This window comes from Gadus chalcogrammus, chromosome 4 (assembly GCF_026213295.1).
Source record: "Gadus chalcogrammus isolate NIFS_2021 chromosome 4, NIFS_Gcha_1.0, whole genome shotgun sequence".
NCBI classification, from domain to species: Eukaryota; Metazoa; Chordata; class Actinopteri; order Gadiformes; family Gadidae; genus Gadus; species Gadus chalcogrammus.
Genome location: NC_079415.1, coordinates 36,326,875 through 36,345,751, shown reverse-complemented (window position 1 = coordinate 36,345,751; position 18,877 = coordinate 36,326,875). Strand labels below are relative to the sequence as shown.

At 42.7% G+C, this 18,877-nt stretch overlaps 2 protein-coding genes across 3 annotated transcripts in view; one reads left to right on the top strand and one right to left on the bottom strand.

The window, feature by feature from the left end:
* The window catches only part of f2 (coagulation factor II (thrombin)), a 12,368-nt gene extending 11,842 nt beyond the window's left edge, over positions 1-526 (bottom strand). The window contains exons 1-2 of the mRNA XM_056588845.1: positions 412-526; positions 1-48 (exon numbers count right to left, since the gene is read on the bottom strand). The exon at positions 1-48 is cut by the window's left edge and continues 33 nt beyond it. Of these exons, the coding sequence (XP_056444820.1) occupies positions 1-48; positions 412-463 (100 nt within the window). The 5' untranslated portion in view covers positions 464-526. The remainder of the gene's footprint in view (positions 49-411) is intronic.
* Positions 527-2,376: 1,850 nt separating this feature from the next.
* Positions 2,377-18,608, top strand: fbxo3 (F-box protein 3). Of its 2 annotated transcripts, none has more exons than XM_056589127.1 (12): positions 2,377-2,689; positions 5,716-5,805; positions 6,512-6,675; positions 6,910-7,024; positions 8,139-8,343; positions 8,520-8,565; positions 9,140-9,224; positions 10,940-11,062; positions 13,178-13,293; positions 13,719-13,826; positions 14,769-14,851; positions 17,799-18,607. In XM_056589127.1, the coding sequence occupies exons 1-12, from the start codon at positions 2,592-2,594 to the stop codon at positions 17,910-17,912; spliced, it is 1,347 nt and encodes a 448-aa protein (XP_056445102.1). In that variant the 5' UTR covers positions 2,377-2,591; the 3' UTR covers positions 17,913-18,607. The 2 variants fall into 2 exon arrangements, with proteins under 2 accessions (XP_056445102.1, XP_056445103.1); XM_056589128.1 differs by having other exon boundaries at positions 2,379-2,689; positions 17,802-18,608.
* The last annotated feature ends 269 nt before the right edge of the window (positions 18,609-18,877 follow it).

Genomic DNA, 18,877 nt, shown 5'->3' with positions numbered 1-18,877 from the left:
TTCTGTTACGCACCAAAACCTGGGAGGCTGCCTGTCTTTCCACAAACACTGAGCAGACAGGCAGACAGCGACACACAGACAGACAGGCAGACGGACAGGCAGACAGACAGATAGAGACAGATAATTATATATATAATCCTACCCTATCTCTAACATCACCTAACCCACCTAACCCTAGTACTAACATAACCTAGTACTAACATAACCTAACCCTTGTAATAGAGTTATATCTCAGTGATGTAAATAGAGTTATGAATATCTCGGTGATGTTAATGGAGTTATGAATATCTCGGTGATGTTAATGGAGTTATGAATATCTCGGTGATGTTAACAGAGTTATGAATATCTCGGTGATGATAATGGAGTTATGAATATCTCGGTGATGATAATGGAGTTATGAATATGTCTTACCGGCCACGCAGCCCTGTAGTGCGAGCAGAAGCGCTGTCACCTTGAGCCACATCGTCTCCGTCTGCTCCCGTTAACCCTCTCTCTCAACCTCTACCCTGCTCTGTCTCTCTCTCTCTGCCTCCCTCCCCCCCTCTCTAAACCTCTCTGCTCTCTCTCTCTGTCTGTCTCTCTCTCTCTCTCTCTCTCTCTCTCTCTCTCTCTCTCTCTCTCTCTCTCTCTCTCTCTCTCTCTCTCTCTCTCTCTCTCTCTCTCTCTCTCTCTCTCTCTCTCTCTCTCTCTCTGGCCTAACTTTTAAAGGTTTGATTTTGTTCCCTTCTCAGTATAGTTTATATTAATTGATTGGTCATTTATTTATTACGCTGAAATGATCTTTTATGTTTTACTCACTTTAAAACTTTTTTCTGAACCCGAGACATGAAAACCCTGACGGGATTTAGTTCAATCGTATTGATTTGGACTTTTACTGACAAGGCAAAATGATGACCAAATATTTACTATGACACTGTCTGAGAGTCTAAAGTCCACACACACACACACACACACACACACACACACACACACACACACACACACACACACACACACACACACACACACACACACACACACACAGACGAGACTAGTATGTATGGGACTCTTGAGTGTTTGTTTTTTTAAGGTCAGAACTGAACAAAAGTCCATGATGCCAGCGCACACACATAGATACACACACGTATTCACCAGTGGCAGCTGCTGGACTCTCAAAGGGGGGAAGCTCTTTTTCGGCCTACATCATATAAATTGTCAATTTATTCATATGTAAATTCTTCTCTCTGTTCCTTTTCAGGGGAATGCGCTGTGACCCTGTCATACCAACTAGCTGTCTTTTCCAGTGACTTGACCAGTGTCCCCTCAATGGCCAGGAGAGCTAGGCTGCTTAAACAGCCTTGGCCCATTGTGTTACGGGTGTAGGACTTGAGCCGCTTTAAACAGAAGCTCCTTTCTACACCTGCAGATGTAGCCCCAATTGTTGCCACTAATGAGAACACTGTGTAAAGCTGAGGCATTGCACTGCCCAACTCCATGTCTTCAAGGAACACCAAGGAATCACAGTTTTCATCTGTCACCCTGCAGCTCCTGATCTGAATCCAGGCCTTGAAGGGCAGACCTAAGGCTCCCTGAGTCAAAGTGATGGCCAACTACCAAAGTGACATTAAACTCGAACAAGGAAATGTGGGAATTCTGTTAAACTGAAACAAGGAATTGTGTGTATAAGTGTGTGAAATGTACGATGAAAATTGTCTGGCTATTTCGCCAAGCAAATATCAAGAAATAGGTTTCAGTTGTCTTTCACATCGCTTGCGAAATCCGTGATGGGATTGAGGATTAAAAAGAGCTCCGGCGACGTTTTATGGTTCAAAATTGCTGTCAATCAAACGGCAACTCAGTCTTTCGCAGACCCTCCAATCATCACGCAGAAGCCCAGCATCCAGGCCAGCCCACTCCTCCATCGACCCCAGAGACGCGGTGCGTGGGAGGGACATAATCGCAGGATTATCCAATGACCGTCGATTTTAGACGGACGAAAAACAGCTGTTTTATACGGCCCCATTGATGTCGATGGACGCTGAGCTTCAACAGGCAAATGCACTGTGACGCTACGGGAATGTATTAGAAGGAAATAGAGTCAGTCGACCTGCGATAAACAGCTGATTCCGAACGAACTCGTCTTCACAATTGTATATTACAACACACACACACACACACACACACACACACACACACACACACACACACACGAACACACGCACACACACACACACACACACACACACACACACACACACACACACACACACACACACACACACACACACACACACACACAAAGATTTCTACTCTTACCAGCTCGTTACCTGGTCAGCAGGATCTGGGACAGGTACCTAGCTGGTTACCTGTCCCAGTTCCTGTTGACCATCTTGTACAGAGTTCAGGTTGGTTAAAAACGGATCTTTCTGCATCTTTAGTATTTATCATTTGTTCCCGCATTATTTACCGAACCTAACTAGTTCACCAGTAAGTTACAGTAACCAACCCCAACTAGTTCACCAGTAACCGACACACGTTATAAATCGGCGACGCTCGAAGTGACTCACAGTGACGTAAGACGACGCACAGTGACGTAGGGTAAGCAGACCAACATGGCGGCGCCCGTGGAGCTGCGGTTCGTCTTGGATCAGCTGCCCGCCGACCCGCTGCTTCTCGTCTTCTCCTTCCTCGACTTCAGGGATCTCATCCAGTACGTATCGAGTCTCTCTTTAGCGAGTAGGAGGCAAACATTGGCATGTATCTCAGTGGATCACCATTATTTGGTCTTATTATATCCAGAGGAAACGAGCAGCAACACACAAGTTATCGCTAACAATGCATCTATATTATTGTTATTGTTATTATTATTATTATTATTATTATTATTATTATTATTATTATTATTAGTAGTAGTAGTAGTAGTAGTATCTAACATTACCTGTATCTAGTTGTCTAGCAACATGACTAACTAGAAACCATACAATGCATTATTATTATTGTTATTATTATTATATCTAACATTACTGTATATAGCAGCTATATAATATGACTTACTAGAAATCATCAAATAAATCTATTTTATTATTATTATTATTATTATTATTTATATCCAACATACCTGTTTATAATTGTATAATAACACATAAAACAAACAGCATATTCCTATATTATATTGATAACTCAAACAGCCTAAAAGCAATACTTTAAATATCTATCTAATAATAAGATTACTTACTCTATGTATGGTAATATATCATTACTGTATTATAACTATGTATCAGGATCAATAGAGCAGAATGTCATTGATACATGGGGATATATCATTACTGTATTATCACTATGTATCAGGATCAATAGAGCAGAATGTCATTGAGACATGGTGATATATCATTACTGTATTATCACTATGTATCAGGATCAATAGAGCAGAATGTCATTGATACATGGTGATATATCATTACTGTATTATCACTATGTATCAGGATCAATAGAGCAGAATGTCATTGATACATGGTGATATATCATTACTGTATTATAACTATGTATCAGGATCAATAGAGCAGAATGTCATTGATACATGGGGATATATCATTACTGTATTATCACTATGTATCAGGATCAATAGAGCAGAATGTCATTGAGACATGGTGATATATCATTACTGTATTATCACTATGTATCAGGATCAATAGAGCAGAATGTCATTGATACATGGTGATATATCATTACTGTATTATCACTATGTATCAGGATCAATAGAGCAGAATGTCATTGATACATGGTGATATATCATTACTGTATTATCACTATGTATCAGGATCAATAGAGCAGAATGTCATTGATACATGGGGATATATCATTACTGTATTATCACTATGTATCAGGATCAATAGAGCAGAATGTCATTGATACATGGTGATATATCATTACTGTATTATCACTATGTATCAGGATCAATAGAGCAGAATGTCATTGATACATGTTGATATATCATTACTGTATTATCACTATGTATCAGGATCAATAGAGCAGAATGTCATTGATACATGGGGATATATCATTACTGTATTATAACTATGTATCAGGATCAATACAGCAGAATGTCATTGAGACATGGTGATATATCATTACTGTATTATCACTATGTATCAGGATCAATAGAGCAGAATGTCATTGATACATGGGGATATATCATTACTGTATTATCACTATGTATCAGGATCAATAGAGCAGAATGTCATTGATACATGGTGATATATCATTACTGTATTATCACTATGTATCAGGATCAATAGAGCAGAATGTCATTGATACATGGTGATATATCATTACTGTATTATAACTATGTATCAGGATCAATAGAGCAGAATGTCATTGATACATGGGGATATATCATTACTGTATTATCACTATGTATCAGGATCAATAGAGCAGAATGTCATTGATACATGGTGATATATCATTACTGTATTATCACTATGTATCAGGATCAATACAGCAGAATGTCATTGATACATGGGGATATATCATTACTGTATTATAACTATGTATCAGGATCAAAAGAGCAGAATGTCATTGATACATGGGGATATATCATTACTGTATTATCACTATGTATCAGGATCAATAGAGCAGAATGGCATTAAGGGCGGAGCCAGAATAGTCAGAAGTCATACTATTTTATGATGTGTAACATACAGTTACTGTAGCATTGCAAGCTAGCCATTGGTACGGGGTTGTTTATGAAATATTCAATACTATAATACTTTGCGTCTCAACTAGTCTCGGTCAACGTGGCCAGAACAAGCAGTCCTAACCCTAACCCTACACTAATGGGTTAGGGTTAGTTAATTAGTTAGCCCTAACCCTAGGTTGATGGGTAAGGATTAATAATAATAATAATAATAATAATAATAATAATACATTTAATTTAGAGGCGCCTTTCAAGACACCCAAGGTCACCTTACAGAGCATATAGTCATCATAAATCGTTTAAAAAAACAAGACATTGTGGAAAAAAATAAATATTTAGTTAGTTAGTTAGCCCAAACCCTACGTTGATTGGTTAGCATTAGTTAATTAGTTAGCCCTAACCCTAGGTTGATGGGTTAGGATTAGTTAGTTAGCCCAAACCCTACGTTGATGGGTTAGGGTTAGTTAGTCCTAACCCTAGGTTGATGGGTTAGAACAGTTAGTTAGCCCTAACCCTGGGTTGATGGGTTAGGGTTAGTTAGTTAGCCCTAACCCTCCGTTGATGGGTTAGGGTTAGTTAGTTATCCCTAACCCTAACACTACATAGACGGGTTACGGCTAACCCAATAGGATCACAGTTAAGAAGGAAGTCTATATCCCTTAGGTAGAGAGTCTAAGCCCCCTCACGCTGTGACCAGGGCTAAGCTAAGCCCCCTCATGCTGTGACCAGGGCTAAGCTAAGCCCCCTCACGCTGTGACCAGGGCTAAGCTAAGCCCCCTCATGCTGTGACCAGGGCTAAGCTAAGCCCCCTCACGCTGTGACCAGTGCTAAGCTAAGCCCCCTCACGCTGTGACCAGGGCTAAGCTAAGCCCCCTCACGCTGTGACCAGGGCTAAGCTAAGCCCCCTTACCAACCAGGGCTAAGCTAAGCCCCCTCACGCTGTGACCAGGGCTAAGCTAAGCCCCCTCATGCTGTGACCAGGGCTAAGCTAAGCCCCCTTACCCACCAGGGCTAAGTTAAGCCCCTTATGACGGACTCCACAGCTGCAGCTTCGTCAGCAGGAGGCTGAACCAGCTGTCCGGCCACAACCCTTTGTGGAGGAGCTTGTGTTCCCGCTACTGGCTATTGACTGAGTGAGTACACCCCTAACCATATACAACCCTAACCATATATAACCAGTCCCTAACCCTAGAACCCCAACCCTTAACTATGTATAGCCCTGACCCGTAACTATATAACCCCAAACCAGAACCATATATAACCCCAACCCTTTACTATATAGAGACCAGAACCTTAACTATGTATAGCCCTGACCCGTAACTATATAACCCCAAACCAGAACCATATATAACCCCAACCCTTTACTATATAAAGACCAGAACCTTAACTATATATAGCCCCGACCCTTAACTATAACCCTGGTTCTGTGTGTGTACCCTCTATAACCCTGGTTCTGTACCCTCTATAACCCTGGTTCTGTGTGTGTACCCTCTATAACCCTGGTTCTGTGTGTACCCTCTATAACCCTGGTTCTGTGTGTACCCTCTATAATCCTGGTTCTGTGTGTACCCTCTATAACCCTGGTTCTGTGTGTACCCTCTATAACCCTGGTTCTGTGTGTACCCTCTATAACCCTGGTTCTGTGTGTACCCTCTATAACCCTGGTTCTGTGTGTACCCTCTATAACCCTGGTTCTGTGTGTACCCTCTATAACCCTGGTTCTGTGTGTACCCTCTATAACCCTGGTTCTGTGTGTACCCTCTATAAACCTGGTTCTGTGTGTACCCTCTATAACCCTGGTTCTGTGTGTACCCTCTATAAACCTGGTTCTGTCTGCAGCGCTGACCGGGTGGCCGGCGCCCCCTCCTGGCGGGCCCTGTTCAGGCAGTACTACCTGGACTGGGGCCGTTACCTCCGGCACTACGCCGTCCTGAAGACCTCCTGGGAGACCCTGAAGACCTTCCTATCTCAGCGATGTCCGCGCATGATCGCTTCTCTCAAAGGTGACTCCTCCTCTTCCTCCTCCTCCACCTTCCTCCTCCTCCATCTTCCTCCTCCTCCATTTTCCTCCTCCTCTACCTTCCTCCTCTTCCTCCTCCTCCTCCTCCACCTTCCTCCTCCTCCTCCACCATCTTCCTCCTCCTCCTCCTCCTCTTCCTCCTCCCCCTGATGATGGCGTCCCTCCTCCTGGTTCCGCCTCCTGCTTCCTGTTGACTTTGTGGTTGCCATGGTTTCAGATGGAGCAAAGGAGGAGGAGCTTGACTCCATCGAGACTCAGATCGGCTTCAAGCTGCCGGAGGATTACCGCTGTTCTTACCGCCTGCACAACGGCCAGAAGCTAGTGGTACCAGGGTGAGTACCTGTCTGTCTGTCTGCCTGTCTGTCTGTTCTTACCGCCTGCACAATGGACAGAAGCTAGTGGTACCAGGGTGAGTACCTGTCTGTCTGTCTGCCTGTTCTTACCGCCTGCACAATGGACAGAAGCTAGTGGTACCAGGGTGAGTACCTGTCTGTCTGTCTGCCTGTCTGTCTGTTCTTACCGCCTGCACAACGGCCAGAAGCTAGTGGTACCAGGGTGAGTACCTGTCTGTCTGTCTGCCTGTCTGTCTGTTCTAGTGGTACCTCTATGGTGTCTCTGAGGACCCTTCTGTCTCTGAGGACCCCTCTGTCTCTGAGGACCCTTCTGTCTCTGAGGACCCTTCTGTCTCTGAGGACCCTTCTGTCTCTGTCTCTGAGGACCCTTCTGTCTCTGAGGACCCTTCTGTCTCTGAGGACCATTCTGTCTCTGAGGACCCTTCTCTCTCTGAGGACCCTTCTGTCTCTGAGGACCCTTCTGTCTCTGAGGACCCTTCTGTCTCTGAGGACCCTCTGTCTCTGTCTCTGAGGACCCTTCTGTCTCTGAGGACCCTTCTGTCTCTGAGGACCCTTCTGTCTCTGTCTCTGTCTCTGAGGACCCTTCTGTCTCTGAGGACCCTTCTGTCTCTGAGGACCCTTCTGACTCTGAGGACCCTTCTGTCTCTGAGGACCCTTCTGTCTCTGAGGACCCTTCTGTCTCTGTCTCTGAGGACCCTTCTGTCTCTGAGGACCCTTCTGTCTCTGTCTCTGAGGACCCTTCTGTCTCTGAGGACCCTTCTGTCTCTGAGGACCCTTCTGTCTCTGAGGACCCTTCTGTCTCTGTCTCTGTCTCTGAGGACCCTTCTGTCTCTGAGGACCCTTCTGTCTCTGTCTCTGAGGACCCTTCTGTCTCTGAGGACCCTTCTGTCTCTGAGGTCCCTTCTGTCTCTGAGGACCCTTCTGTCTCTGAGGACCCTTCTGTCTCTGAGGACCCTTCTGTCACTGTCTCTGTCTCTGAGGACCCTTCTGTCTCTGAGGACCCTTCTGTCTCTGAGGACCCTTCTGTCTCTGTCTCTGTCTCTGAGGACCCTTCTGTCTCTGTCTCTGAGGACCCTTCTGTCTCTGTCTCTAGTCTGATGGGCAGCATGGCGCTGTCCAACCACTACCGCTCTGAAGACCTCCTGGACGTGGAGACGGCGGCGGGGGGCTTCCAGCAGAGGAAGGGCATGAGGCAGTGTCTCCCTCTCACCTTCTGCTTCCACACCGGACTCAGTCAGTACCTGGCCCTGGAGGCCACCGAGGGACGCAACCTCTCAGACATCTTCTACCACTGTCCTGTTAGTATCCACGACCTCCTGACCCCAGCTCCTAACCCTAACCCTAACCCTAACCACGACCTCCTAACCCCAGACCCTAACCCTAACCACGACCTCCTAACCCCAGACCCTAACCCTAACCCTAACCACGACCTCCTAGCCCCACAACTAAGGGATTGTCATCCTCTTCTCTTCAGGACCAGCTGGCCCAAGACCCGTCAGCCATCGACATGTTTATAACAGGTGGGTACAAGCTAACCTGTGGCCTTTATAACAGGTGGGTACAGGCTAACCTGTGGCCTTTATAACAGGTGGGTACAGGCTAACCTGTGGCCTTTATAACAGGTGGGTACAGGCTAACCTGTGGCCTTTATAACAGGTGGGTACAGGCTAATCTGTGGCCTTTATAACAGGTGGGTACAGGCTAATCTGTGGCCTTTATAACAGGTGGGTACAAGCTAACCTGTGGCCTTTATAACAGGTGGGTACAGGCTAACCTGTGGCCTTTATAACAGGTGGGTACAGGCTAATCTGTGGCCTTTATAACAGGTATATCACATTTGTAATCTGTTAATGTGACAAATCATCTGTAATCTAATAATCTGACCATGTTGAATCAGTAATCTATTAATCTCACCACGTTTTATTTGTGATCTATCATCTAATCTGAACATTGATCTATTATCTATTAATCCGACTGCATTTATTTCTACTGTAATATCACATTATTCTATCTGATTCTTTTCATATCTTTTTGAAAAGTACCTGATCAGTGAACTGGCGGTATGCCTCTGTCTGTCTGTCTGTCTGTCCGCAGGCACCAGTTTCTCAGACTGGTTTACTACTTACGTCAATAATGTTGTGACTGGAGAATACCCCATCATCAGAGACCAGATATTCAGGTAGACCCCTTAACCTACACACCTTAACTTAACCTAGACATCTTAACATACACACCTTAATGTACACACCTTAACACACACACCTTAACCTAGACATATTAACATACACACCTTAACCAAAACACCTTAACCTACACACCTTAACCTACACACCTTAACCTACACACCTTAACCTAGACACCTTAACCTAGACACCTTAACACACACACCTTAACACACACACCTTAACCTACACACCTTAACACACACACCTTAACCTAGACACCTTAACCTACACACCTTAACATAGAAACCTACACACCTTGACCTAGACACCTTAACCTACACACCTTAACACACACACCTTAACATACACACCTTAACCCACACACCTTAATCTAGAAACCTTAACCTACATCCTTAACCTACACACCTTAACCTAGACATATTAACATACACACCTTAACCAAAACACCTTAACCTACACACCTTAACCTACACACCTTAACCTACACACCTTAACCTAGACACCTTAACCTAGACACCTTAACACACACACCTTAACACACACACCTTAACCTACACACCTTAACACACACACCTTAACCTAGACACCTTAACCTACACACCTTAACATAGAAACCTACACACCTTAACCCAGACACCTTAACATACACACCTTAACACACACACACACCTTAACCTAGACACCTTAACCTACACACCTTAACATAGAAACCTACACACCTTAACCTAGACACCTTAACATAGAAACCTTAACCTACATCCTTAACCTACACACCTTAACATACACACCTTAACCTAGACACCTTAACCCACACACCTTAACCCACACACCTTAACCTAGACACCTTAACCTACACACCTTAACATAGAAACCTACACACCTTAACCTAGACACCTTAACATAGAAACCTTAACCTACATCCTTAACCTACACACCTTAACATACACACCTTAACCTAGACACCTTAACCCACACACACCTTAACATACACACCTTAACATACATACCTTAACCTAGACACCTTAACATAGAAACCTTAACCTACATCCTTAACCTACACACCTTAACATACACACCGTTGTGGTCATCTTCACCCTAACTAGCAGCCTTGTGTCCTTAAATTAACCAGCCGTGCTGGTATGGTGTTAGTATCCTGAGGTTCTGATTGGCTCTAGGACGGTATGGTGTTAGTATCCTGAGGCTCTGATTGGCTGCAGGTATGGTGTTAGTATCCTGAGGTTCTGATTGGCTGTCAGGTATGGTGTTAGTATCCTGAGGTTCTGATTGGCTGTAGGTATGGTGTTAGTATCCTGAGGCTCTGATTGGCTGCAGGTATGGTGTTAGTATCCTGAGGCTCTGATTGGCTGCAGGTATGGTGTTAGTATCCTGAGGTTCTGATTGGCTGCAGGTATGGTGTTAGTGTCCTGAGGCTCTGATTGGCTGCAGGTATGGTGTTAGTGTCCTGAGGCTCTGATTGGCTGCAGGTATGGTGTTAGTATCCTGAGGTTCTGATTGGCTGTCAGGTATGGTGTTAGTGTCCTGAGGCTCTGATTGGCTGCAGGTATGGTGTTAGTGTCCTGAGGCTCTGATTGGCTGCAGGTATGGTCTATGGTGTTAGTGTCCTGAGGCTCTGATTGGCTGCAGGTATGGTGTTAGTGTCCTGAGGTTCTGATTGGCTGCAGGTACCTGAGGCTCTGATTGGCTGCAGGTATGTGCGTGAGCAGCAGTGCGTGGCCACCACGGGGGACCTGAGCGTGAGCGTCTCCACCGCCTTCCTCCCAGAGCTGTCGTCGGTCCATCCACCGCACTTCTTCTTCACCTACAGAATCAGGTCATCAGTCTGTCTGTCTGTCTGTCTGTCTGTCTGTCTGTCTGTCTGTCTGTCTGTCTGTCTGTCTGTCTGTCTGTCTGTCTGTCTGTCTGTCTGTCTGTCTGTCTGTCTGTCTGAACACATGCTCTATATATATCTCTATATATCTCTGTCTATATGATAGAGATGTCGTCCAAGGCGGCCTGTCAGCTGGACAGCTTGTGTATGTATGTATATATATATATATATATATATATATATTAGTGGTGGGCCATTATCGGCGTTAACGGCTGCGTTAACGTGAAACTTTTATCGGGCGATTAAAAAAAAATATCGACGTTAATCTATTTTCAAAGTTGGGTTGGGAGCTGGGCATAGGCCTCACCTACGCTGGACGCGCCCCCACCAGTTTTCGTCAAGAATCATTTTGTACCCACCACTTGTAAAAAAACAAAACTCGAGTTGGATTATTGTAGCGTGAGGGTTCGATATGTGGTGGTGGATCACTCTTTATAAACGGCAGGGAGACGGTCGGGTGACTTTCTCAAGCCGTACTTTACTTTACTTTTCAACTCACAACAACCACAACACTTCCTTGTTCTGTTTTTTTTTTTTTTATAATAAATTGCGTTAATCGCGCAATAAAAAGATTAACGCCATTAAAATTGATTTGCGTTAACACCGTTAATAACGCGTTTAACTGACAGCACTAGTACCTATATCTCTATATGTATATCTCTCTATATGTATCACTCTATATATATGTATATCTCTATATGTATCTACATCTCTCGATATACAGTATATCTATATCTCTCTATATACAGTGTAACTATATCTCTCTATATGTTTCACTCCACACCTATATCTCTCTCTATGTGTGCCTATAGGATAGAGATGTATCTATATATCTATATCTATAGGATAGAGCTGTATCTATATCTCTCTGTATCTATATCTCTGTATCTATATCTATAGGATAGAGCTGTACCTATATCTCTCTCTGTATCTCTCTCTCTGTATCTATATCTGTAGGATAGAGATGTATCTATATCTCTCTCTCTGTAGCTATATCTGTAGGATAGAGATGTATCTATATCTCTCTCTCTGTAGCTATATCTCTGTATCTATATCTATAGGATAGAGATGTATCTATATCTCTCTCTGTATATATATCTATAGGATAGAGATGTATCTATATCTCTGTATCTATATCTATAGGATAGAGATGTATCTATATCTCTCTCTGTATATATATATCTGTATCTATATCTAAAGGATAGAGATGTACCTATATCTCTGTATCTATATCTATAGGATAGAGATGTATCTATATCTCCCTCTGTAGCTATATCTCTGTATCTATATCTATAGGATAGAGATGTATCTCTCTCTCTCTCTGTAGCTATATCTCTGTACCTATATCTATAGGATAGAGATGTATCTATATCTATAGGATAGAGATGTACCTATATCTCTCTCTCTGTATCTATATCTCTGTATCTATATCTATAGGATAGAGATGTATCTATCTCTCTCTCTCTGTATCTATATCTCTGTATCTATATCTATAGGATAGAGATGTATCTCTCTCTCTCTCTGTATCTATATCTCTGTATCTATATCTATAGGATAGAGTGGTACCTATATCTCTCTCTATGTATCTATATCTCTGTATCTATATCTATAGGATAGAGATGTATCTCTCTCTCTCTCTGTAGCTATATCTCTGTATCTATATCTATAGGATAGAGATGTATCTCTCTCTCTCTCTGTATCTATATCTCTGTATCTATATCTATAGGATAGAGTGGTACCTATATCTCTCTCTCTGTATCTATATCTCTGTATCTATATCTATAGGATAGAGATGTATCTATCTCTCTCTCTGTATCTATATCGCTGTATCTATATCTATAGGATAGAGATGTACCTATATCGCTCTCTGTATCTATATCTCTGTATCTATATCTATAGGATAGAGATGTATCTATATCTCTGTCACTATATCTATAGGATAGAGATGGACCTATATCTCTCTCTCTGTACCTATATCTCTCTCTGTATCTATATCTATAGGATAGAGATGTATCTATATCTCTCTATGTATCTATATCTCTGTATCTATATCTATAGGATAGAGATGTCGTCCAGCGCGTCCCCGGACGCGGCCTGTCAGCTGGACAGCCGCTACTGGAAGATCACCAAGGGCAACGGGGAGGAGGAGGAGGTGCGCGGGCCGGGCGTGGTCGGTACGTGAGGACTGCACCACCCAACCCAACCCCTAGTGACCTACACCAACCGTCCTATCAGGGCACAGCTACACCCAACCCAACCCCTAGTGACCTACACCAACCGTCCTATCAGGGCACAGCTACACCCAACCCCTAGTGACCTACACCAACCGTCCTATCAGGGCACAGCACCACCCAACCTAACCCCTAGTGACCTACACCAACCGTCCTATCAGGGCCCAGCTACACCCAACCCCTAGTGACCTACACCAACCGTCTGTCTGACTGACTGACTGACTGACTGTCATTATCAGTTAGTAGTACTATAGTGAATACCAGCTAGTCGTGTGTGTGTGTGTGTGTGTGTGTGTGTGTGTGTGTGTGTGTGTGTGTGTGTGTGTGTGTGTGTGTGTGTGTGTGTGTGTGTGTGTGTGTGTGTGCAGGAGAATATCCTGTGATGATGCCAGGAAAGGTTCATGAGTACGCCAGCTGCACCACCTTCAGCACCACCTCAGAGCACATGGAGGGACACTACACCTTCCACCGGCTGGGTAACATCCCATAATACGCTACACCTTTACCGGGTCACATCCCATAATGCACTACACCTTTACCGGGTCACATCCCATAATACACTACACTTTTACCGGGTCACATCCCATAATACGCTACACCTTAATGGGTAACATCCCATAATACGCTACACCTTTACTGGGTAACATCCCATAATATACTAAACCTTTACTGGGTAACATCCCATAATACACTACCCCTTTACTGGGTAACATCCCATAATACACTACACCTTTACCGGGTCACATCTCATAATACGCTACACCTTAATGGGTAACATCCCATAATACACTACACCTTTACTGGGTAACATCCCATAATATACTAAACCTTTACTGGGTAACATCCCATAATACACTACCCCTTTACTGGGTAACATCCCATAATATACTACACCTTTACTGGGTAACATCCCATAATACACTACCCCTTTACTGGGTAACATCCCATAATACACTACCCCTTTACTGGGTAACATCCCATAATACACTACACCTTTACTGGGTAACATCCCATAATATACTATGTCTATTAACCCCAATGGTAACCCTGTTCTAATACTCAGTACTAATACATCAGCTCATACCAAAGTAATGTTCAATACAGTAATACAGACTAATGCTGTTATCTTTAGAGTGCTTCAGTACTAATACTACTGTTATTTTGAGAATACTACAGTACTAAAACTAATACTACTGTTGTTTTGAGAGTACTACAGTACTAATGCCAATACTACTGTTGTTTTGAGAATACTACTAATGCTAATACTACTGTTATTTTGAGAATACTGATAAAACTATTACTACTGTTGTTTTGAGAGTACTATAGTACTAATGCTAATACCACTGTTATTTGGAGAGTACTACAGTACTAATACTAATACTGTTAGTTTGAGAGTACTAATACTACTGTGTCTTCAGCCAATAAGGAGGAGGTTTTCAACGTCTTGATTCCACGCTTCCACATGGTCTGTCCCCCCTTCAGGAAGTCTGTCGTTAGATCGGTGAGTCTGTCGTTAGATCAGTCGTTAGATCAGTGACTCTATCATTAGATCAGTGAGTCATTAGATCAGTGAGTCATTAGATCAGTGAGTCTGTCATTAGATCAGTGAGTCTGTCATTAGATCAGTGAGTCTGTCATCAGATCAGTGAGTCTGTCATTAGATCAGTGAGTCTGTCATTAGATCAGTGAGTCTGTCATCAGATCAGTGAGTCTGTCATCAGATCAGTGAGTCTGTCATTAGATCAGTGAGTCTGTCATTAGATCAGTGAGTCTGTCATTAGATCAGTGAGTCTGTCATTAGATCAGTGAGTCTGTCATTAGATCAGTGAGTCATTAGATCAGTGAGTCTGTCATTAGATCAGTGAGTCTGTCATTAGATCAGTGAGTCTGTCATTAGATCAGTGAGTCTGTCATTAGATCAGTGAGTCTGTCATTAGATCAGTGAGTCTGTCATTAGATCAGTGAGTCATTAGATCAGTGAGTCTGTCATTAGATCAGTGAGTCTGTCATTAGATCAGTGAGTCTGTCATTAGATCAGTGAGTCTGTTATTAGATCAGTGAGTCTGTCATTAGATCAGTGAGTCATTAGATCAGTGAGTCTGTCATTAGATCAGTGAGTCATTAGATCAGTGAGTCATTAGATCAGTGAGTCTGTCATTAGATCAGTGAGTCTGTCATTAGATCAGTGAGTCTGTCATTAGATCAGTGAGTCTGTCATTAGATCAGTGAGTCTGTCATTAGATCAGTGAGTCTGTCATTAGATCAGTGAGTCTGTCATTAGATCAGTGAGTCATTAGATCAGTGAGTCTGTCATTAGATCAGTGAGTCTGTCATTAGATCAGTGAGTCATTGGATCAGTGAGTCTGTCATTAGATCAGTGAGTCATTAGATCAGTGAGTCTGTCATTAGATCAGTGAGTCATTAGATCAGTGAGTCTGTCATTAGATCAGTGAGTCTGTCATTAGATCAGTGAGTCTGTCATTAGATCAGTGAGTCATTAGATCAGTGAGTCTGTCATTAGATCAGTGAGTCTGTCATTAGATCAGTGAGTCATTAGATCAGTGAGTCTGTCATTAGATCAGTGAGTCTGTCATTAGATCAGTGAGTCTGTCATCAGATCAGTGAGTCTGTCATTAGATCAGTGAGTCATTAGATCAGTGAGTCATTAGATCAGTGAGTCTGTCATTAGATCAGTGAGTCTGTCATTAGATCAGTGAGTCTGTCATTAGATCAGTGAGTCTGTCATTAGATCAGTGAGTCTGTCATTAGATCAGTGAGTCTGTCATTAGATCAGTGAGTCTGTCATTAGATCAGTGAGTCTGTCATTAGATCAGTGAGTCTGTCATTAGATCAGTGAGTCTGTCATTAGATCAGTGAGTCTGTCATCAGATCAGTGAGTCTGTCATTAGATCAGTGAGTCATTAGATCAGTGAGTCTGTCATTAGATCAGTGAGTCTGTCATTAGATCAGTGAGTCTGTCATTAGATCAGTGAGTCTGTCATTAGATCAGTGAGTCTGTCATTAGATCAGTGAGTCTGTCATTAGATCAGTGAGTCTGTCATTAGATCAGTGAGTCTGTCATCAGATCAGTGAGTCTGTCATTAGATCAGTGAGTCTGTCATTAGATCAGTGAGTCATTAGATCAGTGAGTCTGTCATTAGATCAGTGAGTCTGTCATTAGATCAGTGAGTCTGTCATTAGATCAGTGAGTCTGTCATTAGATCAGTGAGTCTGTCATTAGATCAGTGAGTCTGTCATTAGATCAGTGAGTCTGTCATTAGATCAGTGAGTCTGTCATTAGATCAGTGAGTCTGTCATCAGATCAGTGAGTCTGTCATTAGATCAGTGAGTCATTAGATCAGTGAGTCTGTCATTAGATCAGTGAGTCTGTCATTAGATCAGTGAGTCTGTCATTAGATCAGTGAGTCTGTCATTAGATCAGTGAGTCTGTCATTAGATCAGTGAGTCTGTCATTAGATCAGTGAGTCTGTCATTAGATCAGTGAGTCTGTCATTAGATCAGTGAGTCTGTCATCAGATCAGTGAGTCTGTCATCAGATCAGTGAGTCTGTCATCAGATCAGTGAGTCTGTCATCAGATCAGTGAGTCTGTCATCAGATCAGTGAGTCTGTCATTAGATCAGTGAGTCTGTCATTAGATCAGTGAGTCTGTCATTAGATCAGTGAGTCTGTCATTAGATCAGTGAGTCTGTCATTAGATCAGTGAGTCTGTCATCAGATCAGTGAGTCTGTCATCAGATCAGTGAGTCTGTCATTAGATCAGTGAGTCATTAGATCAGTGAGTCTGTCATTAGATCAGTGAGTCTGTCATTAGATCAGTGAGTCTGTCATTAGATCAGTGAGTCTGTCATTAGATCAGTGAGTCTGTCATTAGATCAGTGAGTCTGTCATTAGATCAGTGAGTCTGTCATTAGATCAGTGAGTCTGTCATTAGATCAGTGAGTCTGTCATTAGATCAGTGAGTCATTAGATCAGTGAGTCTGTCATTAGATCAGTGAGTCTGTCATTAGATCAGTGAGTCTGTCATTAGATCAGTGAGTCTGTCATTAGATCAGTGAGTCTGTCATTAGATCAGTGAGTCATTAGATCAGTGAGTCTGTCATTAGATCAGTGAGTCTGTCATTAGATCAGTGAGTCTGTCATTAGATCAGTGAGTCTATCATTAGATCAGTGAGTCTGTCATCAGATCAGTGAGTCTGTCATTAGATCAGTGAGTCTGTCACCAGATCAGTGAGTCTGTCATTAGATCAGTGAGTCTGTCATTAGATCAGTCGTTTTTTATAGAACGATGATAATATGATTATGACTTAATCATTATGACAACGATTGAGATCTTATAACGATATGATAATGATTAGAATGTAATAAATAATTTCTGCTGCCTTATTGCTGACCTTTGACGTGACACTTCTTTTGGCCCCTCCACCAGCAGGGTTCGACCAATGACAGGTCTTGGTTAAACGACGATGACTCTGATGGTGACCATGGCGACTTCAGAGGCATCAACCTGGGGGACGGGGCGCAGTGCCCCCGCCACGTCTAGTCCTTTAGCCCCGCCCCTCACCTGACGGACAGCTCTGTGGGCCTATCAAACTCCTGGTCTCGTTCTCCGTCGCTTCTTGCTTCTGGTCTTCTGACATGTTGACGTATTGGTAATGGGGTTGTCATGGTTACCACTGACATGTTGACATATTGGTGATGGGGATGTCATGGTTACCACATGTTGACATATTGATAGTATGGTAGTCATGGTAACTACAAGCAGAGAGGTAACTCTGGGTATGCAATGCACAGTATACGACTGTACACTAGACTGAGTACTATGTACTACATAGTCGGCACTAGTAGTAGGTAGTACCTTCATACTGAGTATTATTTGATACTTTGAAGGGGCTGGTGGTCTGATTGGCTTGAGCCTGTGTATATAGATATACCTCCAGGTATTTGGTATTTGGGACACTTTGAGTTTCTTTATCTAGTTATCACTTTGAGCATTGATTAAGTTTCTCTGGAGAGGAAACGCGGAGACAGTGTAGACACACTATTCACACATTATACAGGCTGTGTGTCTGCTGTTCGTATCATATATATATATATATATATATATATATATATATATATGAGATAGATGTGTGTGTGTGTCCACATTGTTCTTTTTATTTAAATCCAGAGTGGATTTAAATTTTCCTTCAGAAATCAGTTTTTTGTCTTGTTTTGTTATTATATTTAAATAAAAAATGTATAAAAATAAAATCTGGAGTCTGTGGTCCCTTACCCGTAATCCCTACCCTAACTCTAGCCCCTTAACCCCTACCCTAACTAGTCCCTTACCCTTAACCCCTACCCTAACTCTAGTCACTTACCCTTAACCCCCACCCTAACTCTAGTCCCTTACCCTAACTAGTCCCTTACCCTTAAACCCTACCCTAACTATAGTCCCTTACTCTAGGTTAGGGGGTCCTACTCTAATAATAATAATTCATTGGATTTATTTAGCGCTTTTCTAGA

Coding starts and splice junctions, on each gene's coding strand:
- fbxo3 (XM_056589127.1), top strand. CDS start 2,592: ATGGCGGCGCCCGTGGAGCTGCGGTTCGTCTTGGATCAGCTGCCCGCC. Junction 7,025..8,138: donor CAGAAGCTAGTGGTACCAGG/GTGAGTACCTGT, acceptor CTCTGTCTCTAG/TCTGATGGGCAGCATGGCGC. Junction 13,827..14,768: donor CTACACCTTCCACCGGCTGG/GTAACATCCCAT, acceptor CTGTGTCTTCAG/CCAATAAGGAGGAGGTTTTC.